This window comes from Myodes glareolus, chromosome 9 (genome assembly GCF_982192425.1).
Source record: "Myodes glareolus chromosome 9, mMyoGla1.1, whole genome shotgun sequence".
NCBI classification, from domain to species: domain Eukaryota; kingdom Metazoa; phylum Chordata; class Mammalia; order Rodentia; family Cricetidae; genus Myodes; species Myodes glareolus.
The window spans coordinates 61,851,009-61,877,215 of record NC_142034.1 but is presented as its reverse complement, the minus strand read 5'-3'; the positions used below and the strand labels follow the sequence as shown (position 1 = coordinate 61,877,215).

The 26,207-nt window shown below is 37.4% G+C and overlaps 1 protein-coding gene across 23 annotated transcripts in view; it reads right to left on the bottom strand.

The window, feature by feature from the left end:
- Nucleotides 1-26,207, bottom strand: part of Ncor1 (nuclear receptor corepressor 1) — a 156,206-nt gene that overhangs the window by 48,620 nt on the left and 81,379 nt on the right. For 17 of the 23 annotated variants that reach the window (XM_048448195.3, XM_048448196.3, XM_085695065.2 and 14 more), the window contains 7 exons: nucleotides 23,270-23,484; nucleotides 21,379-21,441; nucleotides 17,533-17,672; nucleotides 15,631-15,757; nucleotides 10,475-11,027; nucleotides 6,626-6,755; nucleotides 2,521-2,716 (listed from right to left, as the gene is read on the bottom strand). In XM_048448195.3, coding sequence (XP_048304152.2) covers nucleotides 2,521-2,716; nucleotides 6,626-6,755; nucleotides 10,475-11,027; nucleotides 15,631-15,757; nucleotides 17,533-17,672; nucleotides 21,379-21,441; nucleotides 23,270-23,484 — 1,424 coding nt within the window. The remainder of the gene's footprint in view (nucleotides 1-2,520; nucleotides 2,717-6,625; nucleotides 6,756-10,474; nucleotides 11,028-15,630; nucleotides 15,758-17,532; nucleotides 17,673-21,378; nucleotides 21,442-23,269; nucleotides 23,485-26,207) is intronic. The other 6 variants (XM_085695071.2, XM_085695079.2, XM_085695080.2 and 3 more) reach the window with 2 other exon arrangements.

Sequence of the window (26,207 nt, the reverse complement as noted above, 5' to 3'; positions counted from 1 at the left end):
AAAAAACAAAGAGTGATATTTGTAAAGATATTGAGATTCTAAACTATGATATCCAATAAGAATTACCCACATATTAATAAATGAATAATGTGAGGCTTTGGCAGGAGATAAATAAATGATTGAACTGAATGCCATTTTTACTAAGTTTTATTTTATCTTTTAAAAAATCCTATTCTAAACAGGGTGGTGTTGGCGCACACCTTTAATCCCAGCACTCGGGAGGCAGATCTCTGTGAGTTTGAGGCCAGCCTGGTCTACAAGAGCTAGTTCCAGAACAGGCTCCAAAGCTACAGAGAAACCCTGTGTCAAAAAGAAAAGAGAAAAAAGAAAAAAAAAACTATCATAAATGATACATGAGAAATAAATAAACAGGCCTTTATTTTATAATTTACTAATAGATAATGTCATATGTGATATTTAAAAGATAAACATCTCTGAGGGCTAGGATGTGATATGCCAATTAGAGCACGTGATCTAAGTCAAATCCCCTGTAGAAGGAACCAAAAAAAAAAAAAAAATCACGGGATTTTTTGGGGCGCAGGTTGCCTCAAGACAGAGTTTCTCTGTGTAGCACTGGCTATTCCAGAACTCACTCTGTAGTCTGGGCTGACCCCAAACTCAGAGATACACCCGTCTCTATCTTCTGAGGGCTGTGATTAAAGGTGTGCACCACCATTGTCTGGCAGGGGTGAATCACTTAATATATTCCTTCTGCATATAACATCTAAGTACCCATTGTATTGATTATAAAACTAGGGATTAAAGATTCTCAAAATGTAATACAGTAAAAGTCATCAAAATTCCCACCTATGTCATTAAAGAAATATTCACTTAGGAGGATATGGTGACATGGCCCTGAAATCCCAGCACTTGGGAAACTAGGGCAGGTGAATTATAAGTTCAGAGTCAGCTTGATCTATGGTAGAGAATTCAAGGACAATATGGGCTACATACTGCAACCCTATCTTGAAGGGAGGGAAAGAAAGGCGAGAAGGGAGAGATAATGAAAGGAGAGAGAAAAAAATAACAAAAAAGAAAGATTTCCTTATAGCTGGGGTGAGTTAGTAGAAGGACACTTGCCCATCATGGACTGTGTTCAGTTGTTAGCAGAGAGGGAGAGAGATTTACTTTGTATTATTTCCCTAGTTCACATTTTTGCTTGCATGAGATTTATGTTTAAGGGCTACTGATCTGGCTCAGGAGAGGTAAAAGTCCTTGCTATGAAAACCTGATGACCAAGTTCTATCCCCAGATTCCACTGTGCAAGGAGAGGATGGACTCCTTAAAGTTGTCCTCCAAACTTCAAACGCACAACATACTAGCACATGCATAGTAATTAAAAACAATTTGCATTGAGGACAATAACAAGCTCATATAGAAAAGTCTATCGTAAGAGGTTCTGTATGTTATGTAACTAAACCTCATCACTGGTATGACATGGAGTGAGGAGTCAGTAGGATCAGCTACTCTTCAATCAGACTTTTACATTAAATAGTCTTTAACATGCACACAGAGCTTTGCAAAGCTGATTGCTCTTCTCTATAGAAAGTATTACAAAATACTTCTGAATCAGTCATAGACAATTTTAGTATTTATTTATTCTAAGCATACTTAAAAAAGTTTACCACCCATGTGCCAATTCTACCCATATCAAATTATTAAAGTTTAGAAATTACTAATTCAAATTAAAGTAAAAATGTATCATGCTCTAACTAAAACAGGGTAAGTCAATTCAGATATCATTTGAAATAGTAAGTGATACAGCAGGCACACGTCTTTTTATTGCAGTCTCTACTGTAGGTAAGAACTGAGCCATGTGTCATGTAACAATATTGACTTTTATTTTATAGTCCTAGTAAGATAAATATGTATTTTTATTTTTACTTGTTGATGAGAAAACTAAAGCAATAAAAGACTAAGTAAGTATCAGGCTGCAGAGATGGCTCAGTGATTAAGTACACTGGCTGTTCTTCCAGAGGTCCTGAGTTCAATTCCCAGCAACCACATGGTGTTTCACAACCATCTGTAATGAGATCTGCTGCCCTCTTCTGGCCTGCATACATACAGACAGAACACTGTAATATACATAATAAATAAATCTTAAAAAAAAAAAAAGACTATCTTTGCCCATGGTCAAACATCTAACAGGCTGAAGACTGAGTCAGAGTAATAAAAGGTACCTCCATCATCACATCAGAACATTACACAGCCACAGGTGACATGTTTCAACAGCATACCATCAGTTTCTATCTTGAAAAGTCAGATTAATGGAGGATAAAGCACAGTTTTTTTTACTCTCAGAAGAGTGAATTCAGAAAACTCATATTAGCTAGAATGCTATCAACAATTTTACTGCTGTCTTTTGGTAGTCACCAGTATTAAATAGTAAAACCAGCATCAGTTTAAGGATTCCTCTGTCAGGGACAGATTTAATCAACTGATTAAAACACAGATCACCATGGACACACTATCTTGGGGTTCAGCTTGACTCCCTTTGAAGTGACGGTTCCATCTACCTACCTTCCCATTCCCTGTTTGGACTCTTAGAAGTACCACTCGGACTTGTAGAGCTTCTACATTCCAAGTCTATCTGTTCTTGCCTCTGACGCTGTTCCTCCAGGAGTGCTGACTCATGCATGGCCTTAATGTGACGCTGGTAAAGAGCATAGCCACTCACGGGGGTTCCAATTGGTATATTACATGGGGTGCAAGAAACCTACAAGGGGACAAAAAATCAAATTGAAATGTGCCAATGGCCACTGTAGCAGTAATTACCAACTGTTAAAAGTAATGTGTATTCCTGAAATGCTAAGGACTGAACTGATTTGATCACTCGTCAGAACAAATTCTAGGTAGGTATTAAAGAACTGATCACAACAGAAATAATAAAAGCTGGAACACAAAATAAATCAAACCCAGAAACTAAAGATCATTTGTCTAATTCAAATGCTTATGATCAGTTTGGCTCTCAGTCTCATTCCACATCTCTCTTACCAGAAAACCATATTCATTTCTATAAATTTACACATCCTATGTGGCAATGACTTCTCTTTCTACAAGTTCAACACTCGTAAAAACTGTCTACCTTTGAGTCTCCTTTAACAGCTCAAAGAAAATTTTCTACTAAACAACCTACCTCAACAAGAAACGCAGCCTAACCATGTCCCCCAACCTCCCCTTCCCGAAACTGACTCATCCAGACAGTCTGTAACAAGGGGAACCCACCTTGATTTGCTTTCCATTCAGTAGTGGTCATTTCTTTCATCCTAAACAGCATTTGTCTCACGTTGTATCTACAGTTTTTTTGTTTTGTTTGTAAGTTTTTTAAGACAGGATTTCTCTGTAGCTCTGGAGACTGTCCTGGAACTAGCTCTTGTAGACCAGGTTGGCCTCGAACTCACGAAGATCCACCTGCCTCTGCCTCCCGAGTGCTGGGATTAAAGGCACACGCCACCACCACCTGGCTGTAACTACAGTTTTTGTTTTGTTTTTGAGACAAGGCAGCCCTGGCTGGCTAGACATTCACTATATGGCCCAGGCTGACCCTAAATTCATACCAATCCTGTGTCAACCCTCTTGAACACTGGGATTATAGGTGTGCACAACCCACTCTGCTTGCAACTATGTTTTTCTATTTACGATTAAATACTTCATATAAAACCAATAGCCGGGGGCTGGAGAGATGGCTCAGATGTTAAGAGCACTGGCTGTTCTTCCAGAGGTCCTGAGTTCAATTCCCGCAACCATATGGTGGCTCACAACCATCCATAATGAGACCTGGTACCTTCCTCTTGCCTACAGGCATACATGCAGATAGAATACTGTATACATAGTAAATAAATAAATCTTTTAAAAAAAAAACAAAAGCCATAGAGGTCCTAGAGATCTAACATATATTAGAGACTATATACTGTAAACACTACTATAGATTTTACCCAGCCATAAGTGGTCTTACAGCACAAGTATGACTTTTCTTTTTTATTTTACATGTGAATCTGGCTTTTCCTTCTTGTGGCACAACACCACACCAAACTGTTTCAGTACAACAGAAATGTTAAATCCTTTGTAGAGTCTGAAACATCTACCTAAGGAGCTCCTGTTCCTCTAAGACACTCATAATCCTTGGGACAATACAATAAATGAAGGCAGTCATGTACAAACTAATATTGTGTTAATTCCATTTCTGTAAGGCACTGTGGTATAATAAAGTCTGTCTGTTCTTGGCCCACACCTTATATTCTTGGACTGTGCAGAACTAAGAGTTTTTTATGCCAAACGGTGGTAGACTCTCATAAACCTTTGCATTCGGGAGACTAAGGAAGGAGGATTAGGGTAAATTCAACTACCTGGAAAACAGAGTTGAGTTCCTGGACAGCCTGGACTGTACACAGCACTCTGTCTCAAATCAGAGTGTGTCTAAGGGCTGAGATATTATTTAGTCAGTACAATACTTGTCCCCAGTACTGCATGAACTCAGCATGTTGGTGCATGTATGTAATCCCCAGCACTCAGCAGGCAGAGGCATATGGAAGGTTATCATTGGCTACAGAGTGAACTCAAGGTAAGCTTGGAATATACCTCAAGAAAAATATAAATTAAAAAAATATATATTTTTTATGTCAGTGAGACTACTACTGGCTGGTGGCCAAGAAGATTAAGGCATGAACAGAGGGCTGGAATTTTGAGCTGAACTCAGCCCAGTCAATAGTACCTCCAAGCTCTGGATGGAAAAGAGATGTTGGAGGGTCAAGCAATCACCACTAGAGGCCAACGATTTAATCAATCATGCCTATATCATATGAAATCTCCCTCCATAACCAACCAAACTCCTAAATGGCAGGGGCCAGAGAGCTTAACTTGGTGAAAAGATAGAGATGCTGGTAGGGTTGTATGAGCCAGAGGAAAAGAAAATTCGACCTGCTTTCTCACACACCTTGCTGTATACATCTCTTCAATCTGGGAGTTTCTTAAGTTGTATCCTTAGTAACAGAGCAGTAAGAGTAAAGAAATTGTTTTCTTAGTTAGGTTCTAGGAGACAGAGAGATCACGAACCTCTGATTTGCAACCGCAGTTGCGTAGATGTGTGAATGACCTGGAATCCAATAATTACATGAATAGTGTATGAAATAAGGAAATTAGACCTTGTAATTGTGTCTCTTAATAATTCAGACTTGGTGTGGGGCAAAATCCCATACATTTGGTATGAGGATTGTAGAAAAAAAAACTCATTAGTATCTAATGGAGGCAAATTCATAGAAATAGAAAAGAGAATAATATTGGTTAGGTAGTTGGAGTTATTGAGGCAAAGGAGTGTTGTTTAATTAGTACATGAGTTTGAGATTTGGGTGACAGCAAAGATCTGGCACTGTATTTTTTTTAAATATAGTGAATAATACTTAAACTACTGAACTATATAAAAAAGGCTAAAGTAAGTTCTGAGAATAATTGACTGTTAAATGCTTGGTTCTAAATGAGGTTTGTAGCACCTCTTCCGAGGCTCAGGAACAATAGACATGAGAAAATGGAAAGACTCTAAGAGCTGAGGGTAAAAAGAAGTGGTGTGAAATGATGTGCTCTGGGCATGTGTCATGGCCACTTCACTCATGATCTCACTACAACTATGACTATCCAAACAAACTTGTGGGCCTGTCAAAACCTCATCACTGATGAGGTATGGGTTTATGAGGCCCCACTTTATCTGAGAGTACTGGCAGTTAATAGTTGCTAGATGGGCCAGGCAGTGGTAGCACATGCCTTTAATCCCAGCACTCAGGAGGCAGAAGCAGATGGATCTCTGAGTTCATGGCCAGCCTGGTCTACAAGAGCTAGTTCCAGGACAGGTTCTAAAGCTACAGAGAAACCTTGTCTCAAAAAAATAGAATTAAAAAAAAAAGTTGCTAGACAGGTATCATAGTTTTCAACGGCAGACAATGATACATTGATAAGTTACCCATGCTCTAGTAAGTAGCCTCCCCACCCATGGTCATACAAACAACTCTTATTAGACTGAGTAAGACCCCACATATGCCCGACCCAAGAAAGTAGAAGGGGACTTAATGGAAAGAAGAAGGGTTTCAGTGGAAAAGAGAATGAGAAGAAGCAGGGTAATAAAGGTTAAACGTGACCAGAATTCACTGTATACATGTAACAAATTGTGAAAAACAAAAAGAAAAAATAGATGGTCCTCCTCAAGGAAAGCACATCAACTGGCTATCCAGTGAAAAATGGTCAGCCCTGATAATACACATACAAGTAACATTATATGAACCTCACAGGTTCTACTTAGGTATTCTACACATACATACAAATATATAAGTGTGTGTGTGTGTGTGTGTGTGTGTGTGTGCACGCGCGCACGCGTGCGCGCAATTACAATGAATAAAAAAAGAAGCCATGAATTTGAAGGAGAGTAGGGAGGAGTAAATAGAAAGGTTTAAAGGGAGGAAGGAAAAAATTCTAATTAAGTTACAATTTCAAAAATAAGCCAAACATTTTACTAAAATAGTTAATTAGATTACTTTTTCTAAACACAATATTCTAAAAAGTCAAAGAGTTAAGTAAAAGAATAAATATGCCCATGAGGGTCTCTGTGTTTCAACTTTCCTTGTGTAATGATGACACTTACCATTGGCGGGATAACAGCAGCTCGATGTTGAAGCTGTGGCAGATCCAATGGATTTGGTTTAATAGGGGATGAAACTAGTATAGATCCAGTCGGATTTAACAATGAAGGCTTTGCATCCATAGGAAACACTCTATAGTTGGTGGTTTCAAATAAAGATAAAAGAAGTTATTTTTATTTATGACTTCAAATGTAAAATCACCACAGTTCATTTGTGTGTATGTGTGTGTGAGTGAGAGAGAGAGAGAGAGAGAGAGAGAGAGAGAGAGAGAGAGAGAAAAGTCTTAATAAGGTGGGCTGAGGGTACAGTTCAATATTAGAATACCTGCTTAGTAAGCAAGGTCTTAGGTTAAAATCCTAATACAACAACTAATAAATACATAAACAGTAAAGGGGGAAAAGAGTATTATAGTGCTAATTTTCCAGATAAAGAAATCTAACATTAACTGATATTAATTATCTACATTTAATCAACAAACAATATCAACAAACCCCATAAAAATGTTTAATCCCAGCACTTGGGAGGCAGAGGTGGGCAGATCTCTGTGAGTTTGAGGCCAGCCTGGTCTACAAGAGCTAATTCCAGGACAGGCTCCAAAGCTACAGAGAAACCCTTTCTCAAAAAAACAACAACAAAAAACAAAACAAAACAAAAAGTTTAGTATCAATTTACTAATATACAGGCATATGTTAAAACTAGTCCCTTGAACCAGTGAGATGGCGCAGTGGGTAAAAGCACTTGCCACCAAGTCTAACCGCCCCCAGGACATACATGGTGAAAAGAGAGAACCAATTCTCACAAGCTGTCCTCTGAGCTACACACGTGCACAGTGTTATACGTGAGTACTATACAAACACACATACACACATACATATGCACGATGCTATGCATGAATGCTGTACCCCCACACACACACACAGAGTAACTTAATTTTTTTTTTTAAACTAGTTCCCAGGGCTGGCGAGATGGCTCAGACATTAAAGGCTAGGCTCATAACGGAAAAAAAATTAAAAAAAAAAACTAGTTCCCTATTATAGCATGCTTTCCTGTGATCACAGGGAAGAAGCAATACTCATTTAAAACTTGAGAATTTACCCAAAATTCCAAATTTCAGGCTTCTTATACAAAATATAAAGAAATGAAAATGGAGAGCCATCATTCCCACACAGCAGAAACATGCAGTAATGTGTCCCTCTGCTCCCAGACATTTCACACAACACCTACTTCACTTGCCTCTACTGTCTACACATGAGTTTCGGACGTTCAACACATGAACTTGATATATTTCACAAACATATATATAAAAAAATGATGTATTTTATAGCCTTGGTTATATTTCTCAATGCTATAATGGTCACTGGGTAAAGATAAACATTTTTAAATGTGTGGACTGGTAAGAAGATAAAAATGTATAAAGAAAAACAACTTATTAATTGTATTTTTAAAAGATGTTATAAAGATATAGAAAAATGGAAATATAATTTTTAACATCTTAGAAGTTTTATAGGTTTTAGGATTTCATTCAGAATTCACCATGTTTTTAACAATGATTTTGGTTTTACTAGAAAGTTTTTCATTTTTTTGGAGATGGTCATTTTAGGGATCAATCTAAGGACATTACGGTCTGCCACTGAGCGTGACCTGCAAAGCATACAGAGGGAGACTATCCCCGCTGTGTCTACACAAGTTCACTTTCTAAGGTCACTGTCATCTGATTTTTAGTTACCAAATCAAGCACCACACAATATATAATAATTCCAATTTCAGATTTTAAAAAAAAAGCCTTTTTAAAAAGCCAATAGTGGCCAGGCAGTGGTGGCACACGCCTTTAATCCCAGCACTCAGGAGGCAGACACCAATGGATCCCTGTGAGTTTGAGGCCAGCCAGGTCTACAAGAGCTAGTTCCAGGACAGGCTCCAAAGCCACAGAGAAACCGAGTCTCGAAAAACCAAAAAAGAAAAAAGCCTTTTAAAAACGCAATATTGGCCAGGTGGCAGTGGTGGCACACGCCTTTAATCCCATTACTCAGGAGGCAGAGGCAGGCGGATATCTGTGAGTTCGAGGCCAGCCTGGTCTACAAGAGCTAGGTCCAGGACAGGCTCCAAAACTACAGAGAAGCCCTGTCTTGAAAAATCAAAACAAAGGGCAATACTGCTTTAATACATATATATTACTCTAGTTAAAGACTGGAGCTGAGCCTCAAGATGATTCCGAGGGTAAAGATGCTTGCAACCAAACTAGACAACCTCAACTCAATCCCTGAAATTTGTTTTCACCTTCACATGGGACATGGACACGGACACACGTTAAAAAAAAAAAAAAGTAAATTGCTTTAATAAAAAAGAAAGAAAAAATAAAAACAAAAAGTAGGGACAATTACTATAAATTCTAGACTATTAAGAGAAGAAAGAGGACTGATCTAGATGACTGCATTTTCTGGCAAATGGATGGTTAGACAAAAAAACCTATGTTACTTAAATGTTTACTAGTGACATTTCGAGCCCTTGGACTCTCTTGAGGACCCTAGTCTAGAGCACTAAATGTCAGCACGTACAGGGATACCAGGACATACAATGCACAAAGTGGAGCTCTGTGAAAATCTGGCTCCGCATGAGAAGCTTTTCATCTTCGGCTTACTAAAAAGTAAGTGGCTTTATAGAGAGAGGAAGTGCTCGAATTTCTGACAATGTTTTAGTCTTAATTCATTTTTGGAATCTGCAACAATCCAACATCTCTGCTTATAGGTGTTTATATATCTTTTGAGGAAAAGGGAACATCCAGGTATTAAAATTATTAAATTATTATGATTTTCTGTAAAATATCTTTGTAAGTCTGATACTTACTATGCATTTTTATAATTAATTTGCCTTTAGTGACTAAAAATACTTAACCTTTATTTGTAGGCTAGTGTGATGACTCAGCAAGAAAGCCCTTGTCACTAAGCCTAATGGAGGAGCTCAGTACCTGGAAGCCGAAGGTGACGAAGTCCACCACCAAAAGTTATCTTCTGACCATGGTGGCACATGCTTCCTTTCTCACAAAATCTAAATAATCAATTTGCATTATATCTGATATTTTATATCACAAATATGACTAATTTAAAATTATAACCAATATCAAAAAATGTCAATATAACTTCTGCTAATTTGTACTAAGTTATGGTCTTTAAAATTACAGGGGCTGGATACAGCTCAGTGAGGGTGCTTACAGTACATGAGCAATGTCCTAGCTTTGATCCCCAGCAACACACAAAAATGAAAGAAAAAAAAAAAAGAAACTCTTCACAGACATGTCTCTAATGCCTGCAGTAGGAAACAGAAGAAGGAGCACCACAAATGCAAAGCCAGCCAGGGTTAACTAGCAAGTTCAGGCTCAGTGTGACCTCATAACAAAAGTCTGTCCCCAAACTCCAAAACAGCAATAATAAATAAAACATTTCAACAATGGCATATCTCCTTGTAGCATTTTCTTTATTCTATAATGCTGGGCTAAACAAACCAACTTGGATAAACCCAGAGGTAAAGCCAAGGTTCTCCATTTCCATCGTCTTCACCACCTACCACTGCTGCCAACCTCAAGCACCACAGTTTGACCATGGTTTTATTTACAACTCTGTTGGCTGAAAACCATTCCCTCCCTCTGCTATCCCAGAATAATGTAACAATGCAGATACAGAAGATATTTATCACTGCACTATTTAAAACACACACACACACACACACACACACACACACTGCTCAATATTAAAACCATGGATTGCGAGGAATTAGTCATTATCTGTGCAGGAGCCATCTCTGTGGCCGTATCTGTGGCGGTTAGAAAGCAGAGATGACACAAGGTCCAGTCTCACCTCTGCCTCTCAGGCTCTCCATCCACATCCTCATCAGCACTGCACGTGGCACTGGAGTCGTTGTCTGACTGTGGCTCAGGTCTCTGGATAGTCATCTGCTCAGCCACCACCAAGTCTTCATCTCTAGCCTCTGTCTTCTCACTGGTGCTCTCCAAGTCTCTTTCTTTAGCATCTCCTTCACCTTGAGACGCAGTGTTTTCTGACACCCGCATTTCTGCGTCCACAGAGTCGGCTTTGGGAGCGGCTGGCGGATCAAGAACAGAACTGGCTTCAGTACCGCACTGCTCACGGTCTATATCCATCGGCTCTGCTGTCTCCACACTGGCACTGTCAGTCGCCTGGGCCTCCACACTTTCACTTTCAGCTGGTTTTGTGCTTGGAACTGCTGAAGAGGGAGATGCACAGGGTGCAGGGTCAGTGGTGGCCTCAAGCTCAGCCACAGGTTCGGTGTTTCCTCGAGAAACAGCATTTTCACTGCTGTCTTCACTGGGCTTGGCAGCTTCAACTGGTGAAGGAGAGGGAGCACTTTCTGTATCAGAACTATTTTCAGCACCTTAAAGATAATGATACAGCATAAACATCTGATAATAAACGGGTTGCAGGTGGTGACAGAAACCATGCTTGTTTAGGATGAACTTGACTCGTGTGGTGACATCAGAGAAGTGAGAACAGCTCTAAAAGTGTAAAAGTAAAAGATCAAATTGTCTTGAACTTCTGAAACTAAAAGTAAAAAAACTCTTGTAGATGTCTAAAAAAAAGAGGTTTATTTTAAAGGCAAAGAAAAGATGGAATAACAAAACTAAACAAAAACAATGCATGAAAGACACATTCTGGCGAAAGATTTTTTTTTAATGGTAAAAAGTTAACATAAGACAGCACATAAATGTCTTTAGAAAAACAGGTTCACTATATGAAGCCATGAAGTCTGTCCAGGTTGAGGCTTTTGGTTTTGTCTAACTGATACAAACTAGAGTAATCTGAGAAGAGTAAACCACAGTTGAGAATCTGCCACCACAAGACTGGCCTGTAGGCATTTTCTCAATTGGGGACTGATAGGGGAGGAGTGCCATCCCTGGGCAGGTGGTCTTTGAGAGCAGAAGAAAGTTCTGAACATTTAACTTGAACAAGCTTGCAAACAAGCTTGCAAAAGCTCCACCAGGGCTTTTGCTTCAGTTTCTACTTCCAGATTTGTACCGTGGGTTCCTGCCTTGCCTTCCGTCGGTGATAAAGTGTGATCTGAGAGTTGTAAGATGAAGTGAAAATTAAACCCTTTTCCCCTTAAGTTGTTTGTGGTCATTGTGTTAATCACAGCAATATAAACACTAACTAGGACAAAATTACATTGTTGGCTTGGAAAAATGAGTAATATATGGCCATCTGTGGATAAACATTTTTAACACAGAATAATTTTAAAACTGGAAAATTAGTTTTTCACTTATCCAAATATGTGCATGTGCAGAGTTGTTAGAGGTATGGAGACACAGCAATGAAAAGAAATCATATTTTTAAAAATTTTTTTCCTTTTCCTTTTATATGTATGTGTGTCTTGCCTGTGTTTATGTGCATCAGACCCTAGAAGTGGAGTTAGTAGAGATGACTGTGAGTTACCACCTGGTGCTGGAACTAAACTTGGTTCTTCTATAACGACAAAGTGTTCTTAACCACTGAGCCCTCTCTCGAACCCCACAAACTGCACATTCTCATGGAGCCTACATTCTAGTGTGAAATAGACAATGAATAATGATATTTTAAATATACTACATGATAATAGATACAGTGACTATATAAACCAAATAAGCAGTGAGAGAGGGAACTATAAAGGGTAAAGAAATGTCCTGAAAAGGGGTCTACAAGAAGGAAAAAGTAGAATCTGGGCAGATCTGGGGAAAACTATGGACAGTTTTCACAAAGTATCAAGCTCAGAATTGGATTATTCTTCTCAGAAAAAGCAGGCGAATGGTGTGATTGGAGACGAGAACAGGCAAACGGAAATACAACCCACAGAAAGCTTAGAGGCACAACAGTAAACTCATGCAGTCACATCAATCACCAAGAAAGCTTTAGGCTCCTATTCTTAAGTAAATGGAGAAGTGTTTCTGTCTTTGGAATAAGGAATAAGTTCAGTTGGATTTACATTTTACAAGGAAAAATCCAGCTTCTGGATAGAAAACAAAAAACAAAACAAAACAAAACAGAATACAACCAAAAGAACCAAGAAACCCAAATAGGAAAATACCATAGAGAAGAGACCAGCAATGAGAGTAAGGAGCCTGACCTCATATTCAGACAGAGCAGGCACTATCTGTTGATGGACTGTATGAGGGAAAAGAGAATTTTAGTTAAGTAACTGACAGAGGTAAGGATCGTGAGAAAGAGCAGCCTAGTGAGGGACTATAGCATCAATCTGCTCTGGATGTCAACTTAGAAGTGGCTTTTAGGTACACAAGTGAAATTTAAAAGGTAGATGCATGGGCTAGAGTTCAGGCAAACCTTAAAAAAATGGAAGCAATTGCCAAAAGTCAGATAAAAATAATGAAAAGCTACCAAAAAACGTGACTTGACCTTTAATTCTGATTATATCGTGAGGAAAGTTAATAAGTTACTTATCCTAAAAACATTAAAAGACTCCAATACATGCCTTTTCTCAGGTATCTTCTTCCAAACTACAGAAAACTAGCTAAACAAACTATTCACAAAGCACCAGCTAAACAAACCATTCTTTTCTAAAACTAAGAAAATAAATGGGCAAGCCCTTAGGGACTCAGAACAAAAATCTAAGTCCAGATTTTAGTAAAACTTGGTTTCCCAGATTTAACACTTCTTGCCATAGATAAATATTTAGCTGGAGCATAGACAGGTATTATCCCGTCTACAACCAGCTGCCTAAATCTTCTACTCAGAAGAGCCTTGCCACAAAACACAGTGAGTGCATTAATGGAACCTTTGGAGGGTCAGCAGGAAACATGAGGTCACAGGTCATGTAGACTCCAGTAACTTTATCCTCTAGGACACCATGTAAAAGAAGTTGAGCTAAAAAAGAAGCGAGAAGAGAGCTTGGACATCTATGGACAAATGTGTTTCTATTATAAGGGGATTACTATAGATAACACTGGCTGCCCATAGCACGTACATCAGATCAAACTCACACACTATCTTATTTTCATACTTCTGAGTAAAAGAAGAAAGCTTTCACAATAAAAGAAGGGGGGGGGACCAGAAAGTTTTGCTTTGATCTTGGGCCTTTGCAGAGTGGAAATCTTCAGTCCTGCTCATGTATACAAATGTATGAAACGAGGCTTGGGCTGAACTGTGTTCCCTCCTCACAAGTTCAATGTTGAACTCCTAACTGCATCTGAGATAGGGCAGACTATTTGCTTTTCAAAAATAATTAAGGTTAAATGTGGTCATAAGGGTGGGTTGTTGTTCAGAGAAAGCAACACAGGAATGCACAAGTAATGGATATAAGTGGACAAAATAAGGCAGAAGGTAGCAAATCTACAAGACAGAACAGAGCTTGCCTAGCACCTTGACTTTGAACTTCTAACCTCCAGAACTATAAAAACACATATCTGTAGTTTAACCCACTCAATGTACACTACTCTACCCAGAAATTAATACAACTGTTCCCTTTCCACAGGGAGCACTGTTCAAGAATCCCAGAAGAGTCCTGAAACTTCAGGTAGTACTGTCTCTGGTTTATACTGGTATTTTCCCAAACATTTACAGATATGATCAAGTTTAATTTAAAAATTAGGGACAATAAAACATTGATAATAAAATAGAATGATTACAAAACTATAGTTTAATAAAAGTTATGTTGACGTGGGTTCTAACACTCAAGTTATGAAATATAACATGTACTGTTATAACACGGTAACTGCAAATAACTGAAATTAGATTTTATTCACATTTGCAACCATGGGGAATAGTAGTTAATAGATACACAGCTTTGAAATTGAGAGTTCTCATTAGAAAGTGACTGATGTTTAAGAGCCCTGGAAGAAATACACTTCAAGCTGGCCTGCAGTATTCTCAGTCTTGACTCTCAGGCTGAGCTTGCTCCAGTACTCTCTTGTATTAACTGACCCATTAAAAAAAACAAAAAACAAAAAAACAAAAACTGATGGAGTTGACTTACTGTAAAAACTAAAACTAATTTTAAGTTTATAATTTAAAAGTTAAAAAACAGTAAGGACTTATAAAAAAATCAAAGTCAGTATTTCTAAAACTGTAGCATTTAGAGCTTCCTACGTTTATATAAAATAGAAGAGATGACAAGGAAAATACCAACAACTCCATACACAGTTTAAACTCTAATTAAAAACAAAACAAGTCAGGCAGTGGTGGTGCATGCCTTTAATTTCAGCATTCGGGAGGCAGAGACAGGTGGATCTCCTTGAGTTCAAGACCAGCCTTGTCTACAAGATTGAGTTTCAGGACAGGCTCCAAACCTACAAAGAAACCCTGACTAGAAAAAAACAAAAACAAAACAAAACACCAACAACAAAACCAAAAAGAAAATAAAGTGGGCATGTAGCAAATAATATTCTAAGAATCCTCACAGTAGAAACACTCATTTTACAAAGAAAATTTACACAAAATGGTGAATGGCAATAAAAACTAAAATAAATGATTGGTGCCTTGGTTTTTCTAATAACTAGCAAACAGCCAATTTCAAGAAGCTGGGTTTATCTACTTAAGCAACCGTCCCTTGGTTTCATACATGGGTGTTATTTCTGCTCAGAAAGCTAATGTAATCCAAACTTGAAACATGAAAAAGTATGATACCTGAACCTTAAAATATGAAACAAATCAATCTCAAGGCATTAAAATAAAAGAAATATTAACTTACGATAACAACTGAATAAGTAAATTTGGCAATGATACACAGAGAGGCAAGCAAAGACTTAGCATCTGATGCAGGAGGGTCACTGTCAAGTTCTTCTGGTTGTACCACCTGTACAGTCTTAAGTACACAGAGATAAATACTTGTTGATCAAATGAATAAATGTATTATTTTCAAACCTAGGCCATGAAAGCAGTGAAACACTATTTTCTCAGTGATGTAATTACTATACAATCAAGGAATAAACTAGAATTTTGTATTTGATGTATTCGTAACAGAAGCCACAATACAATTTAATATTCTGAGATACCTTCACTATCTTCTGGATTTTCCTCTTCATTGGAGGCTTCAACATCTTCATCCTCCTGAGCAGAAACAGTAGAAGCAACACTTTCACATTGAGACACATCTCGTTCCTCACGAGGTTTTCGTGAAGCCTAAAGGCACGAAATAGTAATTCAAATATTATGAATTAAATAACCAAAAGGGAAAAAACCAAAACATTTCATCTCCAAAAGAATACAGAATTCTATCAGATGCACACAATGGTCAGGAAGCCTGTGGGTGTGGCAAAAACCTGTGTTGGAGGTGAAGGGAATATATACCAACCAAAAAAAAAAAAGGCCTTCCGGGCAATGGATGACTTTTAGGAAACCTATCAAAAGTTAGCACTGAATCACACTGACATCTGCATCTCAGCATTTGGGAGGCAGAGGCAGAAGGGTGTTCAAGTTCAGGGCCGACCTGGGCTATCCCATGACACCTTGCTTCAACCTTTATATGCTCCAGAAAGATTGATCTGAACCAAATTTTGGAAACTGTAAATTTTATACCACCCCCAGATCAGACACTATTTATTTTTTCCATTAAAATAAGGACATATGCTCACTTTCTAATAGAAACAAAACAAACATGACATGTATAAGACAGAAAATTGGCCATGCGGTGGTGGCACATGCCTTTAATCACAGCACTCTGGAGGCAGAGGAAGGTGAATCTCTGTGAGTTCAAGGTCAGTCTGGTATACTAAAGCTAGTTCCAGGACAGGCACTAAAGCTACAGAGAAAACCTGTCTCGAAGAACAAAAAAACAAAAACAAAAAAAGGACAAAAATTGTATTTGAAAACCTGAAATTTTATAATACCTAAATAAGTAGACATTGTAAATATACTGACTGGTACATTTTAGTCTTTTAGATAAGTAGACACGGACCGAAATCTTTTAACTGTACAACTAAAGTTTTTGCATAGTTTCACATAGTTAATCATTCTACTTTTGAAAACCTGAATGTATAAACTGAATATATCCCTGCTAGAGAATGAAAACTATTTCTATTAATGATCTATAAAAATATATTTTTATTCATATGCAATTAAAATTCTTCTTTAAGGTAATTAAGCAAATTTTTTTCTTTTGTTTTTCCCTGAGTAGCTCTGGCTGTCCTAGAACTCGCCCTGTAGACCAGGCTGGCCTAAAACTTAAAAGATCTTCCTGCCTCTGCCGCCTGAATGTTAGGATTAAATGCATGTGCCATCACATAAGGCTTAAGTAATTTTTAATGTTTGATACTATTGATGGTCCAATAAACATCAAAGCATTATACAATTGTACAGGCAGCAAATTATTCTTGGTATAACTATCCCATTTCTTTTATGGTACTGAGGGCAAGGTTATTTTGTTGGTAAAGCAGAATGTTCTATCTTGCAAATTATACGTAATACAAAGAGGTGAAAAATATTAAAATTACACAATGTATTCTTGAGATAGTTTTTGATAAAGATTAATGGGTAAACAATTGAAGTCTTTATGACTAAAATGATTAAACTGAGGGGTTTTTTTTGGTTTTTTTTTTTTTTTGGTCTGTTTGTTTGTTTTGGTTTTTCGAAACAGTGTTTCTCTATAGCTTTGGAGCCTGCCCTGGAACTCACTCTGTAGACCAGGCTGACCTAAAACTCACAGAGATCAGCAAGTCTCTGCTTCCTAAGTGCTGGAATTAAAGGCATGTGAGATCACCACCTTGTTTAAGGTTTTTCTTTCAGCTTGTATTCAAATTTATTATAAGAGACAAAGTGTGTACATGCATGTCCACACACATCATAAATATGGAAGCCAAAGGTCAGTTTTCTCTTTCTACCAAGAGGCTTCTGGGGATCAAACCATTTTCCAAGTAAAAACTGATAAGCAGAAGACTTACCACTATTAATCTACTCACTTTCTGTTTATGTTGCTGCAAGAGGTTGTCAAGATTGTGCCGCCTTTTATAGTTGAAATAGAAGTTTTTACACTGGGCTTCACTTTTAGTTCCCACCATTTTGGCAATAGCTGCCCAGTTACGACCATGCTCTACTAGGCCTGCAATTTAAAAAAATATATCAAACGTTACGTGATCAGTCACCCAACAAGTATTAGAAATATTAAAGCAACTTAAGTACTAAAGTGAAACCAACAGTCCTGAAAGTATGCTTTCCGTTATTAAATATATTTCAATACTTACTGAAATACTTACTGCCATTAAACTCACTTATATTTCTATATATTTCCCCAAATTTAATACATGCTTGCTAGAGAGAAGCTAAACCTTATCCCTCACATAGATCCCATAGGGTTAAGGATAAAACTGAATCTACATTATTAATGGCTCATATATTTACAAACTCAAATATAAGTTATTCATGTATATGTAACTTTTTAAGATTTATTTATTTTACATATATATAGTGATCTGTCTGCATGTATGCCTGTATGCCAGAAGAGGGTGCTAAATCTCATTACAGATGGTTGTGAGCCACCATGTGGTTGCTGGGAACTGACAGCAGGACCTCAGGAAGAACAGTCGGTGCTCTTAACAACTGAGCCATCTCTCCAGCCCATCATGTATATGAAACTTCTAAACAGAACTTGCTAGTTAATGCACAAACACCTTTTTAAAGATTTACTATTAATAGGTCTGGGCAAAGAGTTCAGTGTAAAGCATTTGCCTGGCAGTCAAATGGCCCTGGTTCCACCTCCAAAATAAATAAACACCAATTTAGTATTTCTCTGCATACTAAATATATGCAAGTATACATACATATGCTTAAAGAATACACATATGTAATTTAATATATAAATAACATAAATTTATATAGAGCGATATAAAATTATATACATAGTGAATAGAGATAAACATTCGTTTTGAAGATTAAGTAAATAGTTCCCTCTAAGTCGGGCAGTGGTGGTGCATGCCCTTAATCCCAGCATTCGGGAGGCAGAGGGAGGCAGATCTCTGTGAGTTCTAGACCAGCCTGATCTACAAGAGCTAGTTCTAGAACAGGCTCCAAAGCTACAGAGAAACCCTGTCTCAAAAAACAAAAAAACAACAACAAAAACAAGCAAACAAATAAAAAGCTCCCTTTATAATAAAAATTGGAAGACCTGCCAGGTATGGTGGCATATACCTGTAAATTTAATATTTGGAAGGCTGATGCAGAAGAATCAGAAGTTCAAGGTCTAGCTTGAGTTTATATGATATGTTGCTTCCAAAAAAAATAAATAAATAAAACACACATAAAAAAAAGAAAACTAGGAGCTGGGACAGTAACTCCATCAGAAGTATTTGTAGCACAAGCAAAAGAGTTGCACCTACACATATGGACATATACAACTGTACTCACACATGTCACACGCATTTACACATCCATGAACAAGTATTCATGTACAATAACATTCACATGAATGCACACACATACACATGCATGCACACACACAAAAACACACATAAACACAAACACACACACTGAGGAAAAGGAAAACTAAAAGATCATTAGGGTCACTAGGAAGACTTGCCTAGGAGCTGAAGACAGATGGTGACAAAATCTCTTAGAACCATCTCCCTGGAAAAGGTCACTCTACAAGTCAGCTACTATGCCCACACTTAACTGGGACACTGATGAGGGGATGAGAGGTAAGTGCAAATCTCTCTAATAATTTTATAAATTTAGCATCTGCCACTCATGGTAAATAAATTTCAGATATAAATATTTAAAAACAAACACTTTAAAACTTTGTTTGTATATGATTTTTAAGATGTAACATTCAACTGGGCATGGTAGATCACACCTTTAATTCCAGCACTTGGGAGGCAGAGACAGGGAGATCTCTGTGAGTTAGAGGCCAGCAAGGACTACAAAGCCAGCTCCAGAACAACCAGGAGAAACCATGGGGATGAGGAGATAGCATTCATTATTTGCTAAATAGTAAGTAAATTAATATCAAACAGGTCAGCAAATGGCCGAGTTACATATAATGATTTCTTTTGATGATTATAAGGTAAGTAGTGTTGATTATCTTTTTGTAAATTACTGTTTATCCTGTATGAAATTTTTTCAGATTTTCCTGCACTAGTAAACAATGATAGGAAACAAAGTATATAAAGTGCAGTGGAGCAATGAAGACCACCCAGCTATTAAAGTAGCAGGTACAGTAATCAAATTATTGTCTGCTTGACCTTCTAATGGCACATGAATTTAGAAATAATATAATATTTATAATTTATAAATGAAGTTTATAAACTTTACAATTTCACCTCTGACTCAAAATTCTATGGTGAAATATGATCTAAAGCCTTAACTAGATCTAGGCAGAAGGGTTAGTGGGTAAAGTATTTGCTGAAGGGGCCTAATGACCTGAGTTTGAACCTCAGAACCCACACACAAAGCCAGATGCAGTGACATGTACCCCATAAGGCAGGCTCCTGTGTGAGTGATGGAGGCAGAGAGAGAAATGGCTGAAAGCTTATCAGCACAGTGCAGCAAAAACATAGCAAAGAGACCCTGCCTCTAAAGCAAAATGAAAGCATGGGATTCCTTTGAACTCCATATAGGCTTCACTGTATATATCATGCATACAAACTGTAAGTTAACCAATTGCTAGACGAAAGACTTAACCAAATATTAAATAAAATAGCCTTTATTCTATTCAAACAACTTGCAATAAAAACATAGATTTCACATTCCAAATTTACCCCCAAATAATTTCTAATTCATGTAATCACAAGTACAGTAGAAAAGTGCAAATAGCTCCCTGCTCTCCAATGATAATCAAAACAAAACTGCAGAATCATAATTTTTTTTAAACATAGGCATCTTGAACTGCACTAGAAACAATTATTTACTATATGCAACACCATCAAAAAGAATTCTTAAATTTGCTTCAAAATAATTCTATTTACCTTTCTAAAAAAACTTCTTGGGCGTATAGATGGGGTTTTGTCACACAACCCAGGCTGACCATGAATTACTAAGCAGCACAGGCATGTGTGCATGTACTGCACTTGCACTCACATGTGCGTTTAGGTTTTCTGCCTGCTTATATATCTATACACCACCTGCATTCCTGGTGCCCACAGAAGCCAGAAGAAAGAATTGAATCCTCTGGCAGTGGAGTTACATATGGTTCTGATCACCCTATGAGTTCAGGGAACTGAATCTGGGTCCTCATAGAAGAGCAGTCAGTACTCTTAATTGTTTAGCCATCTCTCCAGTAATTGGCCTACTCTTTTCAATTAAAAAAAATTTTAATTGATTCCACTCACTACTAATCTTAAAAATAAATAAACAAAAAACCAACTCTGAACATTACACATTATTATATATTACCTGTAATGATTGTTGTGTCTCTTTAAGAGACAAGCCACGCCCACTCCCTCCCCCATCCACTGAGGCAGGCTGATCTTCAGCTTCCAGCCTAAGCTCGTGCTTTGCTTTGGCCTCTCTCCCCTCTTCTCCCCCCACCCCTTTCTCTCTCTGTTCTTCTCCCCTTCTCCCTTCCCCCTCCATAACCCCATGAATAAATATTCAACCTCACTCTGCATGTCATGCCTATCCATGTCTGAGTCTCTCCCGGCCTAAGACCAGCCACCACTCATGGACAGGCAGCCATCTCTGCCTGGGACTGGCTGCTCCCAAGGCCCACTGCCTGCCGCCACATGGCCTGCTACCACAGCTTGGGGACCTACAGCATTTCTGCTGCCTACTGCACCGGGGATCCTGCAGCATTTTTAATTTTTCCATTACATTACCTTTTTTAGCAACTTCCATTTCTTCTTCAGTCCATCTTGAGGTCTCTACAGGCTCAGTAGAAACTGAAATTAAAAAAAAAATAAAACAAAACAACTCAGGCTAAAGAAATCAAAATTGGCCTATCCATTAAGACCATGTAACTGATAACATATTTATCATTTATGAAATTAGATAGTATCAGCTTCTGAACAGCCAATTAGATGGAAAAGTTTCACACTTCTCAGTGTCAAGAATGTTCTCACTATTCTCGGAAGTTTCACCTTTGGCTACATGCTTGATAAGAGAAAGTCTACCTCTAGCATAACAAACCTCTTTATCTCCCCTCTCCCACAACAACAAAAGAACATAGCGCCTCTTCCTTCCTGTGTCATCAGACTCATCTTTCCACATAACCCAATCAGATCAATCACGTATTTAAAATACTTTGCAAGTTCCCTGCTTTGTAGCAAAGGAAGACACAACTCAAGAGAAAGCCAAGAGCACTATGACCTGCTCTGGCCCATCTTCATCTTCCCATTTGCTTGATTCTGCTTCATCATTCCTACCATTTGTACAACATGCATTGTCTTTTATATCTCATTTTATGGTAAATTGGTAACCAATACAACCCTTTTAAAGAATAATGTGACACTACTTTATAAAAAACATAAAGTTTTATTCTTAAGTCCAGTATATCTTGCCTAAAAATTTGTTCCTCAATTTAGCAGAAAGTGTTCAGTGCAGGAAGACATCTTTCATTATAGTGCTGTCCATACTGGTTTAAAATGGAGCAAAGAGACAGTTTAACCACTCACAGGGAAATGCTTAACTACACATTTAATTCAGAAGCAAAATGCCTATATAGCAAGGGATTTAAGAAGTAAAATAGAAATTACGAATACTTTAAAATTATAAAACTGGGCCTGAAAGATGGTTCAGAAGGAAACATCACTGACTACTCCTTACAGAGATCTTGGGTTCAATTCCCAGCACCCACATGGCAGCTTAGAACTGTCTTCAACTCTAGTTGCAGGGAACCCAATACCCTTTTCTGACTTCCAAGGATACCAAATATGCACAAAGTGCACAGACACAGATGCAGGCAAAACACCCATACGCATAAAATAAAAGTAATTATATCTCAAAAAACAAAATCCCTAGAGAGAGAAAACTTAAAATAATTAATAAAGAGATAGCCCTTGCTGGGCGGCAGTGGTGCACACCATTAATCCAAGCACTCAGGAGGCAGAGGCAGGCGGATCTCTGTGAGTTCGAGACCAGCCTAGTCTACAAGAGGTAGTTCCAGGACAGGCTCCAAAGCTACAGAGAAATCCTATCTCAAGAAAAAAAAAAAAAAGATAACCCTTAAAATAATTTTTAATTATGTTATATTATACTCACATTATATTATAGTATAAATATATTACAGTATAATATATTTAAGAGATAACTTAAAGTAATTAATAAAGAGAGATAACTCTTAAAATAATTTTTAAAAAAATTACAAAGTTGGGCCAGCAAGACAGCCTAGCAGGTAAAGGCACTCATGTTGTAAGCCTGTCACTTTGAGTTCAATCACAAAAGTTATAGATCCTCAAAATATGACCCAGTGGCCCGTTTGCACCAACGCTACAGACATATGCTCAGATATATACATAAACGAATAAATAAGTGTTTTAATGTGAAAAAAGGAATATTTATGCAATATGACAAGTAAGTTGCATGCCAATTAGTAAAAGAAAAACTACATTGTAGCTAATGTTCTTTTCAACCAAAAGAATTTTACTTTAAAGTTTAATAAATTAAAGAACAGCCTTAAAAGTCAACTTCTGGGTTATCAATATTGGCAGGCCCCACCATACTTTATCACTCATGATTACACCCCTGCACAAAGCAATCTCTTCTACTAACTGGGCTCTGGTGGCGGTGGTAGGGGTTGAGGTGGCTCCTCACTGGCTGAGGCAGCAGCATTGGCAGCTGCAGCTTCACTTGTCATGGACCTGGTGATGCGGCCCTTCCGGCGCCCCTGGCTGTTAGCTGTCTTTCGTCCTCTGGGCGTTGCCTGCTCTCTTTCCTCAGTTTCTTCTGTTGTGCCTTCCGTTCTGTCCTTTTCCTTGGTAGTTTCTCTAGAAACAAAAGCAAATGAAAGTTTTTGTGATTTAAAAGTATAGATACAGCAAAGAAGATTGTTTAAATAGAAATGGCATAAATTTATGTAATCTCTTTTTAAATTTTTACCAAAAACTCTTATGAGATTTTTCAATAGCTTTTACTGACTCAAGACATTTCAAAAGACTTTTATCACATAGTAATACTTAAATTTTAGACATATTTTTTTAAAATATTAATTAACTTAAAACCAGACATTTCTAAGAAAATATCAAACAGCAGCACCACTCCAGAGCTGAGATGGAGCAGCAGGAGACTACAGCAGAAGGCAAAAGGCCTGAGAATTTGGCTTTTATTTAAATTTTGTTAAAGTCTATTCTATGAAATGAAGTCAAAACAGATAATCTTCATGACAGATGCCTATTCTGTAGTAACAATCCACAATACTATTTTATTAAACCAGAGTCAGTATTCTAACTAGCTGAGTGGTTGGCAGAATAGCTTCTGGGTCAGGCTTCCTTAGTTCTAAGAACTAAGGACTTCTTAACTATGTGACTTCCTAACTATGACAACCCTGGTAAGTTACCCTGCCTCTATGAGCACAATATGGATAGTACAATACAGACAGTGATAATATATTTCACAGAGTAGTGAGAAGAAATAAATGAATTAATTGAAGGAGTTAGTAAGGTGCCTGGAAAGGTACCTGGAACATCATACAAGTTTGTAATTACTATGGTAAAATTTCTCTCAGTTTATAAAGAGATAATTTATAGTCTCAAGTACTTAAGAAAAGTTAATTCATGATGAATAATATTAATAGTATTATTACTATAAGAAATATGGGAATATTTGAAGCCCATTCTCTGAATTACTGATGATACCTGCTACATTTGAAAATACAGTAATTAAGGTACTTTGTATCTGAAAGGACTTAGAGGGGAGTTGGTATGATCAAATACAATGTGAGTATGTATGAAATTTACAAAGAATAAATAAATGCATTTTTGAGGTACACACTTGTGAGAATCAGTTATTAGTAGAAGAAGCTGTTTATTTTCACAATTTTACTGCTTCAAGTAAAAGACTCTTGAGGTTTATCAAGCTATAGATCTTCTTTTCCAATAAACACATGGCTCAAGAATGATTCTATCATAGTGTTGGTTAGAATCATGCAAAAGAGTTAACTCAGCAATGAGTCACTCCAGAGCTGAGCTAGACACTCTCGTAATCCAGTATGTGGGAGGCTTGAGTGAAGATCTTTAGTTCAAGGTCAGCCTGTGTGTTGTAACCTAATCCCGTTATAAAAATAAAAACAGAGATTGGTGGCACAAGCCTTTAATCTCAGCGTTCAGGAAACAAAGGCAGAGGGATTTCTGGAGTTGGAGGCCAGTCTGGTCTACACAGTGAGTTTCAGGACAGCCATGGCTATATAGAGACTCCATCTCAAAACAAAAACACAGAAAAAGCGCACAATAAATAAATAACTAGGTAATAAATAACAAACTAATCCATCCCATTCTGTTCCCTACCTATTCCCAAAGAAGCTCTCCCACTCCTGAATAGAATCTAACATTTCAGTTTTCACTAGGGATCGACAGCAGATAAATCAGACCATCACCTCCTACTAATCTCCTTCATTATACTGAAATCTCTGACTCGTTCTCAGTGCACAGCTACTTTCGCTGATTCCTCAGCCACATAGACTGTGAGCGACTTATCTCACTACTCGCCCGTGTTTGTGTCTTCAACGGGTTTCACTACTCATTCTGCATATTCAAGCTTTTGTTTTCGATCCTAGTGTTCTCCTTCTTAGTTACAAACTATTCAAGAATAGTACATATTCTTGTATATTTTCATCCTAAGACTTAACCATATACTATTACATATGGATACATGTTAAGTAATTTAGAATTTTTAAGAAAAAGTAGAATCACCTTAAGGAGGTTTTAAAAGCTTTAATTAAAAATTAAAAATATACTTTTTAAAGATATACTTCTTTATGAGAAGAAACACTGACTATGTGGTATGAAAATGTTAATCATGAACCTAAAAATAATTTATTTCTGTTTCTGTACAGGTATCTTAAAGTAGAAAAGCATTAATATCTGACTCTTAATTCTTATTTCCTTTTTTAAAATTTATTTATTTTTATATGCATTGGTGTATTGCCATGGGTTTTGGATTCCCTGGAAATGAGATTTTACTGAGAGTTGTGAGCTACCAGGTGGGTGCTGGGAATTGAATCTGGAGTGCAGCCAGTGCTCTTAACCTCTGAGCCATCTGTTATTTTCATTTATTTATGTGAATGAATATTTCACCTGCATGTATTATGTCTGTGCACCATATACATGCCTGGCACTGGCAAAGAGCAGAAGAGGCTATCAGATCCCCTGAAGCTGAAGTTACAGAATGTTGTGAGCTACCATGCAGGTAGTGAGAATCAAATCTGAATCCTCTAGAGGAGCAGCCAGTATTCTCAGCAATTATGCTAAGCCATCTTTCCAGCCCCTGATTTCTTCTAAAACCATGCAAGAGACTTACATGATATTAAATGACAAAAACAAAACGAAAAACAGGAAAAATATAAGTATTTCTGAGAGGTCTATAAAAATAGTACAATAAATATTTTTAAAGGCATAAGCTACTGAAATATGAAATGGCCAAGATGAATCTCAAAAAGGCATCCTACACACATGATAATCTGGTTTTGTTTTGTTTTGTTTGCTTTTCAAGACAG